Source organism: Orcinus orca, chromosome 20, assembly GCF_937001465.1.
Source record: "Orcinus orca chromosome 20, mOrcOrc1.1, whole genome shotgun sequence".
Lineage (NCBI taxonomy): Eukaryota > Metazoa > Chordata > Mammalia > Artiodactyla > Delphinidae > Orcinus > Orcinus orca.
This window is the reverse complement of record NC_064578.1, coordinates 51833359-51847818: the sequence shown is the minus strand read 5'-3', so window position 1 is coordinate 51847818 and position 14460 is coordinate 51833359. Positions and strand designations below refer to the sequence as shown.

The 14460-nt window shown below is 51.8% G+C and overlaps 2 protein-coding genes across 10 annotated transcripts in view; one reads left to right on the top strand and one right to left on the bottom strand.

Annotated features, from left to right (window-relative positions):
* The window catches only part of TRPM4 (transient receptor potential cation channel subfamily M member 4), a 34504-nt gene extending 24923 nt beyond the window's left edge, over positions 1-9581 (bottom strand). For 4 of the 7 annotated variants that reach the window (XR_004483874.2, XR_004483875.2, XM_033430493.2 and 1 more), the window contains exons 1-6: positions 9427-9580; positions 9051-9118; positions 4695-4869; positions 4160-4340; positions 3827-3990; positions 3438-3621 (exon numbers count right to left, since the gene is read on the bottom strand). Coding sequence is in view for 5 of the 7 variants with exons in the window: in XM_033430493.2 (XP_033286384.1) it covers positions 3438-3621; positions 3827-3990; positions 4160-4340; positions 4695-4869; positions 9051-9118; positions 9427-9450 (796 nt within the window). In the remaining 2 variants the exon portion in view is untranslated. Of the gene's footprint in view, positions 1-3437; positions 3622-3826; positions 3991-4159; positions 4341-4694; positions 4870-9050; positions 9119-9426 lie in introns of all 7 variants that reach the window. The other 3 variants (XM_033430495.2, XM_033430494.2, XM_033430496.2) reach the window with 3 other exon arrangements.
* Positions 9582-10673: 1092 nt separating this feature from the next.
* Positions 10674-14366, top strand: HRC (histidine rich calcium binding protein). Of its 3 annotated transcripts, XM_004271055.3 has the most exons (6): positions 10681-12461; positions 12540-12610; positions 13150-13218; positions 13480-13534; positions 14007-14043; positions 14228-14366. In XM_004271055.3, the coding sequence occupies exons 1-6, from the start codon at positions 10862-10864 to the stop codon at positions 14262-14264; spliced, it is 1869 nt and encodes a 622-aa protein (XP_004271103.1). In that variant the 5' UTR covers positions 10681-10861; the 3' UTR covers positions 14265-14366. The 3 variants fall into 3 exon arrangements, with proteins under 3 accessions (XP_049559073.1, XP_049559072.1, XP_004271103.1); XM_049703116.1 differs by lacking the exon at positions 13480-13534 and having other exon boundaries at positions 10674-12461; XM_049703115.1 differs by lacking the exon at positions 14007-14043 and having other exon boundaries at positions 10674-12461.
* Positions 14367-14460: the final 94 nt, after the last annotated feature.

Genomic DNA, 14460 nt, shown 5'->3' with positions numbered 1-14460 from the left:
TGAATAAATGGAAAAACAAATACCATGTTAACCTCTCACAATGTAACACATAAGTTCAATGCAGTTTGGAGAAAGAGGGAGGTAGGAGGAGGTTGGCAGTGTTTTCCTGTTTTTTTCTTAATGGAACAAAATAATTTTTAAATTCATATGAAAGAATTAATATCAGAGGAGTTAAGAAATTTTTGAGAAATGACAGTAGGGAGAAACTTTCCCTAATATATATTCAAACGTCTTTAAACTGCTGTAAACAACAACAGGAACAAATATATATATATATATATATATAATTTTTTTTTTTTTGGCCATGCTGCACAGCATGTCGGATCTTAGTTCCCTGACCAGGGATTGAACCTGCACCCCCTGCATTGGACATGCAGAGTCTTAACCACTGGACCACCAGGGAAGTCCCAAACAAAATATATTTTTGGCACAGGAATAAATAGAGAGGTAGAAGAGAAAAAGGTTCAGAAATACTTCAACATATAAAGGAACTGAATATACAACTTAAGTGGCATTTCAATTTAGCTGGAAAAAGATGGTTTATTTATTAAATGGACATGAAGAGAATGTGGTTTCCCATTTGGAAGAAAAAAATGTAGACTCCCTATCTCAAAACACCTAAAAATCATTTCCAGATGGATTAAAAGTTTAAACATAAAAATATAAGATATTAAAAAAGAAGACTTAGAATATTTGTATAGCATTGGAGTGAAATGGACCTTCCTAAAAAACCAAGGGAAACCAAGGGGCTATAAAAGGAACAACAAATATATCTAACCACATAAAAATGATAGAATATTTATGGAAGTAGACACCATAATTAAAGTATCTTCTAAAAATTTTACATCTAACAGTCAAAGCGTTACTAAGGACAGGATACAAAGAATTCTTACAAAAAGACAAGAAAGAAATAACCCAATTCAAAAATGTGCAAAGAATATGAATAGACAATTCATAATTGAGGAAATCTGATTGGCCAACAAAATATACGTTTATATCTTTTAACAGTGGTTAGATAAATTAAAAAATCAAATGAACAGTGGCATGTCACTTTTTACCCATCAAATTTGCCAAAAAAAAAAAATTTAAACCAAGAGTATCCAGAGCTGGTTAAGACTGGACAGAAAAGGAAACTCTCACACATTCTCGATGAGAGTGAAAACTGCTACACACTTTACGAAAGTGATCTAGTACTATCTATTAGTATACACACAGAGCAATCTCACTTGGGGGATCTACTGTATAGAATTTAAAACACCTGGATGTAATTATGGATGTTCATACAAAGATATTTATTCAGCGTTGTTTGTAGTGCCAAACACTGATAGCACTTTAAGCATCCACCAATTGAGAAAAATGTAAATAACAGATGGTACAACCATTACCAAGGAATATCATACAACTATTAAAAGGAGATACAAGATAGAGAAGTTTGTACCTAAAAGGGATGGTTATAAGAAAGTGATATGTATATGTATAGTATAAAAGAGAGAAAGGAACACCACTGAGCATAGCATAGGATTTTATAAGCATAGACAAAGATATAAAAGGATTAACTCCAAACCATGTAACACAGATTACCCCAATAGAAGGGATTGGCGCTGGGAAGGGAATTTTCTAACGTCTTTTTATTTTCTTCTTTGACCAGTGGGTTATTTACAAACTACAATTCAGGCAATGCTATGAATTTCCTTATATACCTTCGCATGGTTTGATTAGTTCCAATAAACACATATTAAAGCTGCCATAAAATATTATGTTGAATGAAAGAAGCCAGTCTCAAAAGGTCATGTATTATATTATTCCATTTATTTAGCTTCTGGAAAAGAGAAGACTAGAGTGATGGAAAACAGATCAGTGGCTGCCAGGGGCTGGGTGCAAAAGGAATGCCTTCATGGTAACAGAACTGGTCTATGTCCTGACTGTGGACATGAATCTCTACACACGCCTAAACTCACAGAATTATACACCCCAAAAAAGTCAGTTTGCACCCCAAAAAGATAATTTTACAAATAAGATTAAAGTTGCCGAAAAGCTAAGTAAAGTTTAAGAATTAAATGGGGGACTTCCCTGGTGGTGCAGTGGTTAAGAATCTGCCTGCCAATGCAGGGGAAATGGGTTCAATCCCTGGTCCGGGAAGATCCCACATGCCGTGGAGCAACTAAGCCCGTGCACCACACTACTGAGCCTGCACTCTAGAGCCCACAAGCCACAACTATTGAGCCCTCGTGCTGCAACTACTGAAACCCATGCGCCTAGAGCCCGTGCTCCGCAACAAGAGAGGCCACCGCGATGAGAAGCCTGCGCACCGCAACGAAGAGTAGCCCCTGCTCGCCACAGCTAGAGAAAGCTCGCGCACAGCAACGAAGACCCAATGCAGCCAAAAATAAATAAATACTTAAAAAAAAAAAGAATTAAATGGACACTTTTTAAAATACAGGAAATGTTTATAAAGAAGCAGGTTTCTGTTTAGTTGACTTTCCACATTGGACATTTCTTTCTGTTTTAGTGATTTCTGCCCTGTCTTTATTATATCCTTGCTTCTACTTTCTCTAGATTTGATTTGCTCTTCTGTTTCTAGGATTTTTTTTAATTGGAGACTTAAATCATTGATTTTCAATCTTTCTTTTCTTTTCATTTTAGGTAAGCATTTAAGTCTACAGATTTCCATCTAAGTACTGCAATAGCTGCATCCCCAAAGTGTTGGTATGTCATAACATTATTATCATTCAGTTCAAAATATTTTCTAGCTTCTTTTTTTTTTCCTTCTTTGATCCATGGGTTATTTACAAACTACAGTTCATGAAATGATATGGATGAATCTCACAGAAATAATGTCGAATATGAGAAGGCAGAATTTAAAACATGGGTTTGGTGTGATTGTATTCATATGAAACACGGTCAGAACTACTCTTTGCTGTGACAAGCAGGATAGAGTGGCTCTTGCGTGTGGGCAGAAAGCTTCTGGGGGCTGGTATTACTGTTTCTTGATCTGGGTGCTGGCTGCATAAGTGGATTCAATTTGTTAAAAATTCATCAAGCTGGGCTTCCCTGGTGGCGCAGTGGTTTAGAGTCCGCCTGCTGATGCAGGGGACACGGGTTCGTGCCCCAGTCCGGGAAGATCCCACGTGCCGCGGAGTGGCTGGGCCCGTGAGCCATGGCCTCTGAGCCTGCGCGTCCGGAGCCTGTGCTCCGCAACGGGAGAGGCCACAGCAGTGAGAGGCCCGTGTACCGCAAAAAAAAAAAAATCATCAAGCTGTCCACCTTTCGGTATTGTAGATTTCAAGATAATGATTTTTTCAAACACAGCAAATGATGGGAGGAGGCACTTGACCATAGGAAACTCCCCCTGGCCGCAACCTCCAAATTCCTACCAGATCTGACCACTGGGATCCTGAGCCTTGGGCTGTGAATCCCCAGTGGAAGGAGCCACTCACCTCCCACGCCCGTCTTCTGTTGGGCAAGGTAGGACTCGAAGCCCAAGCGGAAGCGGTTCTCGCCGCCCAGGCGGCCGTGGGTGCCATCGTCCACCAGAAGGAAGGCCGAATAGTTGTAGTCGAGAGCAAACTGGACCCCATCCTCGGGGTCACCGCGCCACCGGTACCTCGCAGGAAACGAGCCCTGGGGGACAAGTGGCCAGACCAGGGAGTCTTTCCATCAGGGCCAAGAGGACAGACACCCAGCCCCGTTCTCCCTCAGACCCGGAACTACAGGGCCCCAGCCCCTCCTCCCTCATACCCAGGAGTCCAGGCCCCCAGCCCCTCCCCCCTCAGACCCCAGACTCCTGGCCCCCAACCCCCACCTTGTCCAAGACCCTGGGTCCCACCTTGGGGTTGATGAGGGTGTCTCTATTCCGAACCACACCCCAGGGGGCCACGCCCATGGCCACCACCTTGTTGCCCCCAGTCCTGGCTGTCTGGTGGTCCCGCACTGCCACACCCACATGCCGTCCAATGCCCTTGTGCAGCCCTCCGGTGACAATCCAGGCCCCTACACAGCGACACAGACTGGTGGTGAGGTCCAGAGACACACAGGCATGCAGAGACAGACAGAGAGTAGAGAGTGAGACAAAACCCCACACACAAAGACGGGAGTGGGGAAAGACAGAATTCCAGGGAAGTGGGGGAGATGGGGGGGGCAGATGCCCACCCTCAGTCACCTGTGTTCTGGGCAGCCCGCACCAGCCCGCGTCGCAGCAGGTCCTGCAGCCAAGTCTGGAGGGTGGGGCCCCCCGACCCCCCCAGCACTGACACCACCAGGTTCGGGGCCTGGAAGCCCCATATGTTTGTGACCAGATTATAAACTGTAGCTGGATCCGTGCGGTCAGAGAGCCGGAGGAACTGTGGACACACAAGAGGAAGGGACACGGGGAGGGGGACAGAGACAGAGAGAAAGGGACAGAGATGCAGAGAGAGGAGCACAGAGATGGGGGGAGGGGGGACGGGGACAGAGACCCAGAGGGGAGGGATGGAGACCCAGAGAGAGGAGGACAGAGACCCAGAGAGAGGGGGACAGGCTTAGAAAAGACAGACAGGGGTGGAGGGGACAGGGATCCAGGAGAGGTGAAGATAGGGATGGGTAAACGGGGAGACACAGCGTTCAGTTGGGATACCCCCAGACCCTGGTTCCGGGAGCCCCTGAGGCATGCAGCCCCACTGGTCAACCCTGGCCCTGCCCAGACATGCAAGCCTCACATTGCTGGCCTTGCGGCCGGCACCCAGGAAGTCCAGGTCTCCGAAGGCATCTGTGGGCTTCTCCGTGGTGTGCAAGTCACTGTCCCATACGGTCACCACGGCTGCCCCGAATGCATCCTCCACAGCCACTGATGGGTGGGCACACCGGGGTTGCCCACACTGGCACAAGGTCCCCCTGAGGGGGGAGGGGAAGGAGGAGGATGAAGCCCAGAGGCGTCCGCACCGACCCCAAGCATCCTGTAGAAATGTCCATATTTCTGCATCTCCCTCCAGAGGAGCTCACAGTCCATACTGACCCTGGCACTGGCCCTCCATGGTTCTGACCAGCCTGAGGGAGAGACTGGGACAGAACAACCACAGTCACCTCACCCACCAGCAGGAAGCCACAGTGGCTCAAGAGCACCTGAGCAGGGAGGTCTGCATACCAGACCCCACACTCACTGTTGCCTTCAGGGCCTGAAGTGGAAAAGTGCAGGGGGCCATTGGGATGTCCTTGCTGCCCCCGGTTCAAACAGATGGTATTCACACGAAAAGGAAAATCAAGAGAGTGATCACAGAGCACGCATGCACTAGAGGCCAAGGCTGCTGTGTGACTTTGAGCAAGTAGTTTCATCTCTCTGAGCCTAAATTTCCACCTCAAATGGAAAGGCAATGATAGCCCAGCCTACGTCATAGAACTGTGAGAGGCCAATGAAATAACACAACATTTCCTAAAATGGGGGCCGCATACCAGATCCAGTCTCCGTGAACTCCACACTGAGCTTTAAATAACCTTGAACAACACAGTAAGAAAGTCATTCCTTTTTGAGTTCTCCTAATTACTGTCAAGGAGAGAGGATCAGCTGGGTGCTAGAATGTTTTTAATGCCTAACTCTTTACTTTTTCTTTTTAACAGAGAAAAGCTGGCGTCAGGCTCAGAAAACTGGGCTGGCAACAGCATCCACTTAGACGGTAAATACTTTTTACCTGGTTTTCATTGTGATTGTCTTTTATGGCTTGTTTCTTTCTCTTTGTGGCAAATGGAACAGATTTTGCATTTATGGTGATCACATGTGAAACTTCTTTCCCCCTAAATAAATATGCAAGTATCCCTTGTTACCTAATGGGACTGGCACCTGAGTTTAAAAACAGCAAGCCACACAGGTTTGGGAGATGAGGGATTTATTTGAAAATGTATCTAAATCTCTTTGGTCCCTGATTCCAGAAGGGATTCAAATATCGGGGGAGACCTGCATTTATGTAAACAGAGTGAGCCATGATTTAAGGACTAATTTTACGGAAAGAATAGCACAGGTGGTCCATGGATTTGACAAGAATTGTGAAGTCACTAAAAGAATGGCCAACAAATCCAAACAGAATACACCAGCTCCTGGCACAGTGAGAACTATAGGATACATCCCTCCCTCTTCCTGAGTCTACCTCCAGGGTCCTGGCATGCCTCAGTTTACCCACTTGATCCTTTCACCTATCTCAACCCCGTCCCTGGACCCCCCCCCTCATTCCTGTCCATCTACTTCCCACGAGCCCTTCCTGGCAAAATTTCTTCATGGAATGTTCCAGAACCTGAACTGTCCAGTACAGTAGCCTCTAGCCACACCTTATAGTGCTCCTTATAGTCAAATAAATTAAAATTAGATACAACTAAAAATTCAGTTCCTCAGTTGCTCTGGCCACATTTCAAGTGATCAGGAGCCATACGTGGCCAGTGCCTGCCATACTGGATGTGGATATAGAACATTTTCACCATTGCAGAAACTTCTGGTAGACAGCACTGGCAGACTCCCCCTCTGTCCGTCTCATCTCCTACCCCCCTTTCTCTGTCTGGCCACTGAAAACGAAATTGTTCCCGATAAAAATCAGCAATTACCTGCACATCCCCGAGTACAATGGCTCCTATTCAGGTCTCATCTGACTCCGACAAAGTAGCACTGGTCATATCTAAAAGGCTGACTCTAGAAAAGCTTTTCCCTGGCAGAGCACACCCGTTCCCCTGGCTGCTCTGTCTCTGCCTCATCTGTGGCTTTCTCTTCTTCTGTGCCTCCCTTGAGTGTAGGTGTTCCCCAGAGCCAGGACCACATGCCTTCCCTACATGGGTCTCAAACTCAATGGCCCCAAGGGCCAGGCAGGGAATTACGTAAGAGAAAGAAGCATCAGGTGGAAAATTATAAGCGGATGTGCCGGAGGCTGTGCTGACTTGAGGCAGCATGCCTGTCTTGAAGCATTCAGAGACAAGTTTTTAGCAATCCTTTCTTCCGTGGAAGAAAAAAAAGAAAACATCGGCCATAGAATTGCCAGTTTGCAACCTCCTCTGATTTTACACTTTCTTCCCCCCATCCTAATTCCACTTCAGTTTCCATTACCACCTACAGCTAGGACTTCTCAAATCTTGGATGGAAGTCACAGACCTTTCCTGAGTCCCTGAACCAGGTTTGCAATGCCCCTGGCTCCCCCAGGCCCCTCCCACACACGAAATCCCACTCTGAGCTGGGCAACATTTCCCAAACCTACTCATGCACCTGGGTTCCTATCTCGGGGACAAGCTCACTGTTTCCCAGGCCCCAGACCAGATGTCTGGGCCCATCCTCCCCTCGCCCCTCTCACTCTGCAAATCCATTGGTCCCCAAGCTCCTGCCCCTGAATCTTTGCCCTGTCCCCACCTCTCTGTATCCCCTCAGCCCTGGCCTGCCTCAGGCCTGTTCTCCTCCCACCTGTCCCTTGCCCAGCCTCTTCCCCAGCTTCCTGAACTCCTATTCACCCTCATGTGGCCCTCAGGGCATCTATCCACACCCAGAGCTGACTCTGCCCCTCCCATGGCTCCCCGGAACACCAAGACTCAGTCCCAACCCCTCGGGGTGACATTTGAGGCTGTCTGACTACTGGCCCTGCCCTCCTGCTTGATACCCTCTTTCAGATGCTCTCTGCACCTTGAACTCTGCCCCATTTGCAAGCCACATAGTCAATAGGGGGCAATTTATACTTGTTCCCACTCCTGGAATCCAACCCACCTTCAACTGTCAAACTCCAACTTTATCACCTTCCAATGTCACCTCATTAGCCCCTCCTCCTACAGAAGCCATTGGTGACACCCTGTGTCCCCTCCTCGGACTTAACCAGATGCCTCCTCTTGGCTCCCACTGGGCCCAGTGGCTTGTCCTTTGCAGCTCCCATCTCCTTGCCTTATAATCATCTTCCTCCCACCAGACCAGAGGTTCCTAAAATTCCTTGACCGCCCTTTCCATCAGTAAAAGTTTTTGAGCACTCACCCCCAAATAATATATATGTTTATTTATACATAATTCAAGCCATCCTGCACTAATATAGTCATAATAAAACACACACTAAATTAGGAACGTTGACATTTCCCATACCCCAAAGATTGCCTTGAGGACATTAGAAAGCCAGAACCCACTTGAGAGACCATCACTGAAGGCCAGGAACTCCTAATGGTGGCCACTCCCCACCTCTCAGCCACCCAGCACAAGCACAGGCCCTACACATGCTAGTAATTGCTACCTTCCGGTGGTTCCTATGGACATATTTTCCAGTGACTACTATGTGCTGGGCACTGTTTCAGAAATATCATAAGCAGTAACTTGTTTAATTCTTACAATATCCGCAGGAAATGGAGCCTGGTTTTTTTTGTTTTTTTTGTTTTTCTTTTTGCAGTACGCGGGCCTCTCACTGTTGTGGCCTCTCCCGTTGCGGAGCACAGGCTCCAGACGCGCAGGCTCAGCGGCCATGGCTCACGGGCCTAGCCGCTCCGCGGCATGTGGGATCTTCCCGGACAGGGGCACAAACCCGTGTCCCCTGCATCGGCAGGCAGACTCTCAACCACTGCGCCACCAGGGAAGCCCTAGAGCCTGTTTTTATGCCCAGATGATAGATGAGGCCCAGAGAAGTGAAATGATTTGCCCGAAGCCACACAGCACGTGTCCCAGCTGAAATCTGAACCCTGGCAGGGCCTGTGCTCTTGAAAATAATGCCCCCTTGGAAGTGCTGAGTGAGAATTTCTTGGAGGAATGAACGAACAAGTGAATGGATGAAACAGAGACAGCCAAGAAAGAAAGACAGAGAAAGTGACACCAGGAGGCAGAGACACACAGAAGGGACACGGGGAAGGAAAAAACCAGAACCCAGCCCTGGGTCTTGAACACTGAACCTGAGCGGGAGGATGGGAAATTGGAAGTGTTTGCAGACTGACCCAAGCCCTCCCCGAGGTAGAGAGCCACCAGGGAACGCCCTTGGGAGTATCGGCTCTGACTGGGGAAGGGAAGGAACCGAAAGGCGGGGTCTGCGGTGGGCGGGGTCAGCGGACCCGGGACACTCTGGGGTCTGTCCCCGGGGCGAACTCCTCACCCCGCATCTGTGGGGTCAACGATGAAAGTCGTGCACGTCTTCTTCTTGAAGATCTTGGGGATCCAGCTCTGGAGACAGGAACAAGGAGTGGTGGGGTGGATCCAGTTAGGTCCTATGGGTCACGGAGTGACCCACCCGCGCCCGAGCCGGAGACCCAGGAGTCCGGGACCCCAGTGCCCTCCTCTCCCGGACTCAGGAGACTCGACCCCCCCAACCCCCTCACCAATCCGTCCCCAAGGACCCTGGAGTCCGGGCCCCCAGCAACCCCTTCCTTTGTCTGACCCAAGAATCTGGGTCTCAAGCACCCTCCTCTCTGGAAACCAGGAGGCCAGGCCCTAGCTCCCTGTTCCCTCAGGCCTGGGTCCGGCCGCTGTACCTGCTCCTTCTCTGCACCCACCATGCTGCCGCAGCCACCGAAACCTATCCGACTCCCGGCATTCGATCCACCAACCCGGGTTCTAGATGCGCCCTGAACAAACCGGATCCGCCACTTCCCAGCCCAGCCTTGGGCGGGGCCAGGTCTGGGGGGCGGGGAATCTCGGAGAAGCGTAGAGCGGGAGGCGGGGCAAAGGGTCGGACAGGATCCAGAGAGAGGCGGGCGGGGACCCAGGGAGAGGGGGACAGGAACCCAGGGAGAGGGGGACAGAGACGCAGAGAGGAAATGCCAGCGATGAGAGAGAGGGCACACTGACCCAGGTCGGGGGATGGGGGCCGGGAAACACTAAGACTTAGGCGGGGGCAGAGAATCAGAAAGGGGGAACAGAGATTGGGGGGGCGCTACATTGACCCAAAGAGGGAGAGAGAAAGATTTAGATGGGTGGCAGACACTCAGAGTGAGAGGGAGAAGGGGACAGAATCCTCAGGAGGGGGGCAACAGGGACCCTGAGAGAGAGCTGGTGAAGAAACAATGACAGAGAGAGGGAGACCCATAAAGAAGGATGGGAACCCAAAGAGCGAGGGCGACAGTGACAGGATGAGGAGTGGGAGGTACTGCTATGCGGACCGGCAGGGCCACATGTCTCCTGCCGACTCTCTGACAGGGACAGCTGCGGCCTCCTGGGTAACCTGAGCCCCTTGCCCCCCCTCGCTGTATTTATAGCCCTGGCCTGGTGCCATCCCCTGCCCCCAGATCTGAGTTCCAGGGACAGGAGGTCATGGGTACGTGTGCTGGGGCAAAATTCCTTTCACGCCATTCCAGGGCTTCCATATTGGCATCCACCTTCTCAGCAAAGTAGCCCATTCTGGCCAGAAACTCCCCATAATCTAACCCCCAGTCCTTCCTGGGCAGGGGTTTCTCCCCTCAGATACATCCCTCCTGCTACCCTCCCCCATGGCCCAGGCTCCCCCCAAATTGGCCTACTAAAAATCTAGCCATTGTCTTTGCAGCTGCCAAACATGAACTTGTTGGCAACCCAAAGTCAAATCCCTTGGCTCCCCTCTCCTGGCCAAGGAGAGACCCCTTCATCCACCCCCTCCCCAGCTGGGAGGGGGAGGGGGAGGAGCAGGAGGGGAGGGGCAGGTGGGGACTGACCCAGAATAACTCGGGGCTGAGAGTAAATTTAGCCACAGAGAGGGGAGGGGAGAGACCCTATTGGCTGGGAAGTGGGAGGGAGGGCCGGAGAGGAGGGTAAGGGGCTCTGGAGACTGCCTCAGAGGGCCTGGCTGTGAGGGCCAGGGGACAGAGGCCGAGAGAGACACAGCAAAGGAGCAACACAGGGAGAAAGAAACAGAAGGAGCCCAACGTTCATCCACATAGCCATAGCCACAGTGGGAGCCAGCCCTGGGAGAAGCTCTGCTGCCTGTCTGTCCCCATGGGCCACTGTGGGCCATGGCTGCACACTTTTCTCCTCTGGGCTGCAGTGGCCAGCCTGCTTCTCCCCACTGCCGTGACCCAGCAGCTGAGAGGGGCTGGGCTGGGGCCCAGCAACTGGAACGACAATGCAGGAGCTTCGGAGCCCTCAGAGGACGCATCGGGCAAGTTTGGCCACCCCACGCACAGCCATAGAGGCCACGGAGATGAGAACAAGGATGTTTCCACAGAGAGTGGGCATCATTTCTGGGGCCACGGAGACCACAGAGAAGAGGATGAAGATGTCTCCAGAGAATCCCAAGACCATTGGTACCAAGGCCACACGGTGGGAGATGAGAACACCTCTGATGAGGAGGAACACACAGAGCATGCTCAGCAGGCCCGTGGGCACAGAAGCCATGGGAATGAAGAGGCGGATGATTCAGCTGAGCACGGGCACCACTTCCCCAGCCACAGGAGCCATGGCCGTCAAGATGAAGACAAAGTTGTGTCCAGTGAGCATCACCATCATATCGTCAGGCATGTACACCGAGGTCATGGAGAAGAGGAGGATGAAGAAGAGGAAGAGGAGGATGTCTCCACTGAGTATGGACACCAGGTCCACAGACACCAAGACCACGGGAAGGAAAAGGATGAAGATGTCTCAGATGAACACCCCCATCATGGCCCCAGCCACAGACACCGAGGCCATGAAGAAGAAGAAGATGATGATGATGATGTTTCCACTGAGTACATACACCAGACCCACAGGAGTCAAGGCCATGGGAAGGAAGACAATGAAGATGTCTCAGATGAACACCACCATCATATCCCTAGCCACAGACATCAAGGCCACAGAGACAAGGAAGATGAGGATGAGGATGTGTCCACTGAACACTGGCACCAGGTTCCCAGACATACCCACCATGGCCTTGGAGATGACGAGGAGGAGATCACAGTCAAGTTCAGCCACCATGTTGCAAGCCACCAGCCCCAAGGCCACAAGAGCACTAAGGAGGAGGACTTCCCAGAGGAACATGAAAGAGCAGTCCATGGCCATCACCACCACGGAGTCCCCAAGGAGGAAGATGAGGACACCTCTGCCAAGCTTGGCCACCAGGCTCCCAGCCACAGGCAGCAAAGCCACAGAGATAAAGGGACTGGCCACAGAGGGTCCATCAAAGAGGAGACTAACCACCAGTCCCCAGAATACGTGGGGGTAAAGGATAGAAGCCATTTAAGGGAGAGTGATTCTGAGGAGGAAGAGGAAGAGAAGGAAGAGGATCACAGCTCCCATGAAGATGATGATGAAGGTTCAGAGGAGGGAGGAGAAGGTACCCACCATGGCAGCCTGGACCAGGAGGATGAGGAAGACAAGGAGGAAGGTCATGGCCTCAGCCTGAGCCAGGAGGAGGAGGAAGAAGAGGAGGAAGAGGAGGAGGAGAGGAGGGAAGAGAGGGCTGAGGTTTGGGTCCCACTGAGCCAAGACCACCAGGAGGAAGAAGATGAGGAGGAGGGGCTGGAAGAGGATGAGCTCCCCTTCACCATCATCCCCAACCCACTGGCCAGGAGGGAGGTGTCTGGAGGTGCCTCCAGTGAAGAGGAGAGTGGTGAGGACATGGGTAAGTGATCTGACTGGATGATGGGGGTGGGGAGGAGCGGAGTCAACCTGGGTCACTGCTGCCCTCTTGTCCCCACAGATCAGCAGGATGCCCAGGAGTATGGGAACTACCAGCCAGGGTCCCTGTGTGGCTACTGCTCCATCTGCAATGTATGTCCGCAACCCAGCTCCACCCACCAAGCTGTTCCTAGAGTTTGTTTCTGGGCTCTGGTGTGCCTTGGGAGGGCCCTGAGCAACGGGCCCGAGTAAACAAAGACACTTTTGGGGCCAAGTCGGGGACAGACTGGAGGCCAGGAGGCTGGGGAGGAGCCTGGGATAGTGGTCCAGGAAAGAGAGGGTGAGGCCTGAGCTGCACTTGCAGATGTGGGGACAGGGAGGAAGGTTCAAGGCAGAGCCGAGGGAGGTGGGACAGGACTGGAGACTGACAGGCTCTGGGGAGAATAGGAAGAGAGGGGGTGAAGAGAGTACCCAAAGGTCCAGCCCACAGAGACAAGGGGACGTCGGGGCGCCTTGCAATAGGGAAATGAGGGGGTGGGAAGCAGGTTAAGCAGGTTGGAGGAAGATACTGAGCTCAGTGTCAGAAGTAATGAGGCTGAGAAGTTGGGGATATGTCCAGTGGGCAGGGTGGAGGACTGGCGGGTGGCTCCCAAACGTCCCTCCCTGCCTAACCAGGCTCCTCTGGTCCCCAGCGATGCACTGAATGTGAGAACTGTCACTGTGACGAGGAGAACATGGGAGAGCACTGCGACCAGTGCCAGGTGAGACTTCTCCCAGACTCAAGGATCCACCAGGTTTCCCGACAGCCCGGGACCATCTGAGCACCCCCAGCCCCAAATCTTCTGCCCTCAAACTGACCTAACCCCTTACCCCTGATGCAGCCTTGACTCCAAACCCGATCCTGCCTCTGACCTTAACCTCCGCCTAGCTAGCCTCCTGCCCAAGTACGGCCCACGCCCCATCCTAACACCGCCCCTGACCACCTCGTACCGCTCATTCTCTCTCCCCACCCCCGCCCCCAGCACTGCCAGTTCTGCTACCTCTGCCCGCTGCTCTGCGAAACTGTCTGCACTCCGGGTGAGCATGGGTGGGGCCCAGAAGAAACCTGATGAAGGGGCGGGGCCTGGTGGGTGGAGCCAACCTGAGGAGCAGGCTGGAAGGTTGTGGGCGTGGCTATGTGCGGAGGCGTGGCCAAGGCTGGGACTCTGTGACAAGCGGGAGGAGCACGGAGGGGCGGGGCCGGGCAGAGGGAAGGTTGGGGATAGGTGCCAAAACCTAAGAGGTTCGGATTGAGGGGTTAGCCTAGAACCAAGAGGTTGGGGCCAAAGCAAGTGGAATTCGAAGGACGCGGCGGGGCGTGGGGCTATTGGAGAATGGGAACACTTAGAACACTTAGAGCCAGGAGGAGGGGAGGAGTCGCTGTAGAAGGAATTAGTTTGGGGGAAGGAATCCAGAAAAGGGGGCGGAGCTAGTCCTGGTCCTGGACTGAGTGAAAAGTGGCCCCCAATTTCACCCGTGGTGTACCCCTCAAGCCTCTTCTCTCCTACAGGAAGCTACGTCGACTATTTCTCCTCGTCCCTGTACCAGTAAGTGTGTGGAGGGGGGATGTTTAAGGGCCCCGTTTAGAAAGGTGCTGTCCCGCTATGAATTATTGGAAAGCCCTGAACCTCTAGTCCCCCCTTGGTGAAATGAGCAGGTTAACGATCTCTAAGCGCCCTGGTGTGAGCTTTGGACACTTCGGCTGTCCAACCTCTGCGTCCTTCTCTCCAGAGCCCTGGCAGACATGCTGGAAACTCCGAAACCCTAACCCAGACACACGGCTGCGGCGCAGATACATCTCCCTGGCCCTCCAACCCCTTTCCACGGGCCATATTTATTTCTCTGAATAAACGTGCTCCCCGAAACCTCATTGTCAGGCCTGGGGTCTGGATCCTCTGGGCACCGGGGAATGCGGGTGGGGTCTGAGGGAGAAGGGGCCTGGACTCCTCGAAGTGGTTGGTTGC

What these genes read in the sequence shown, in the direction of transcription:
- HRC (XM_049703115.1), top strand. Translation starts at nt 10,862, where the DNA reads ATGGGCCACTGTGGGCCATGGCTGCACACTTTTCTCCTCTGGGCTGCA. An exon ending in GGAGAGTGGTGAGGACATGG is followed by an intron (nt 12,462 to 12,539) that starts GTAAGTGATCTG and finishes TTGTCCCCACAG; the next exon opens with ATCAGCAGGATGCCCAGGAG. An exon ending in GCTACTGCTCCATCTGCAAT is followed by an intron (nt 12,611 to 13,149) that starts GTATGTCCGCAA and finishes TCTGGTCCCCAG; the next exon opens with CGATGCACTGAATGTGAGAA.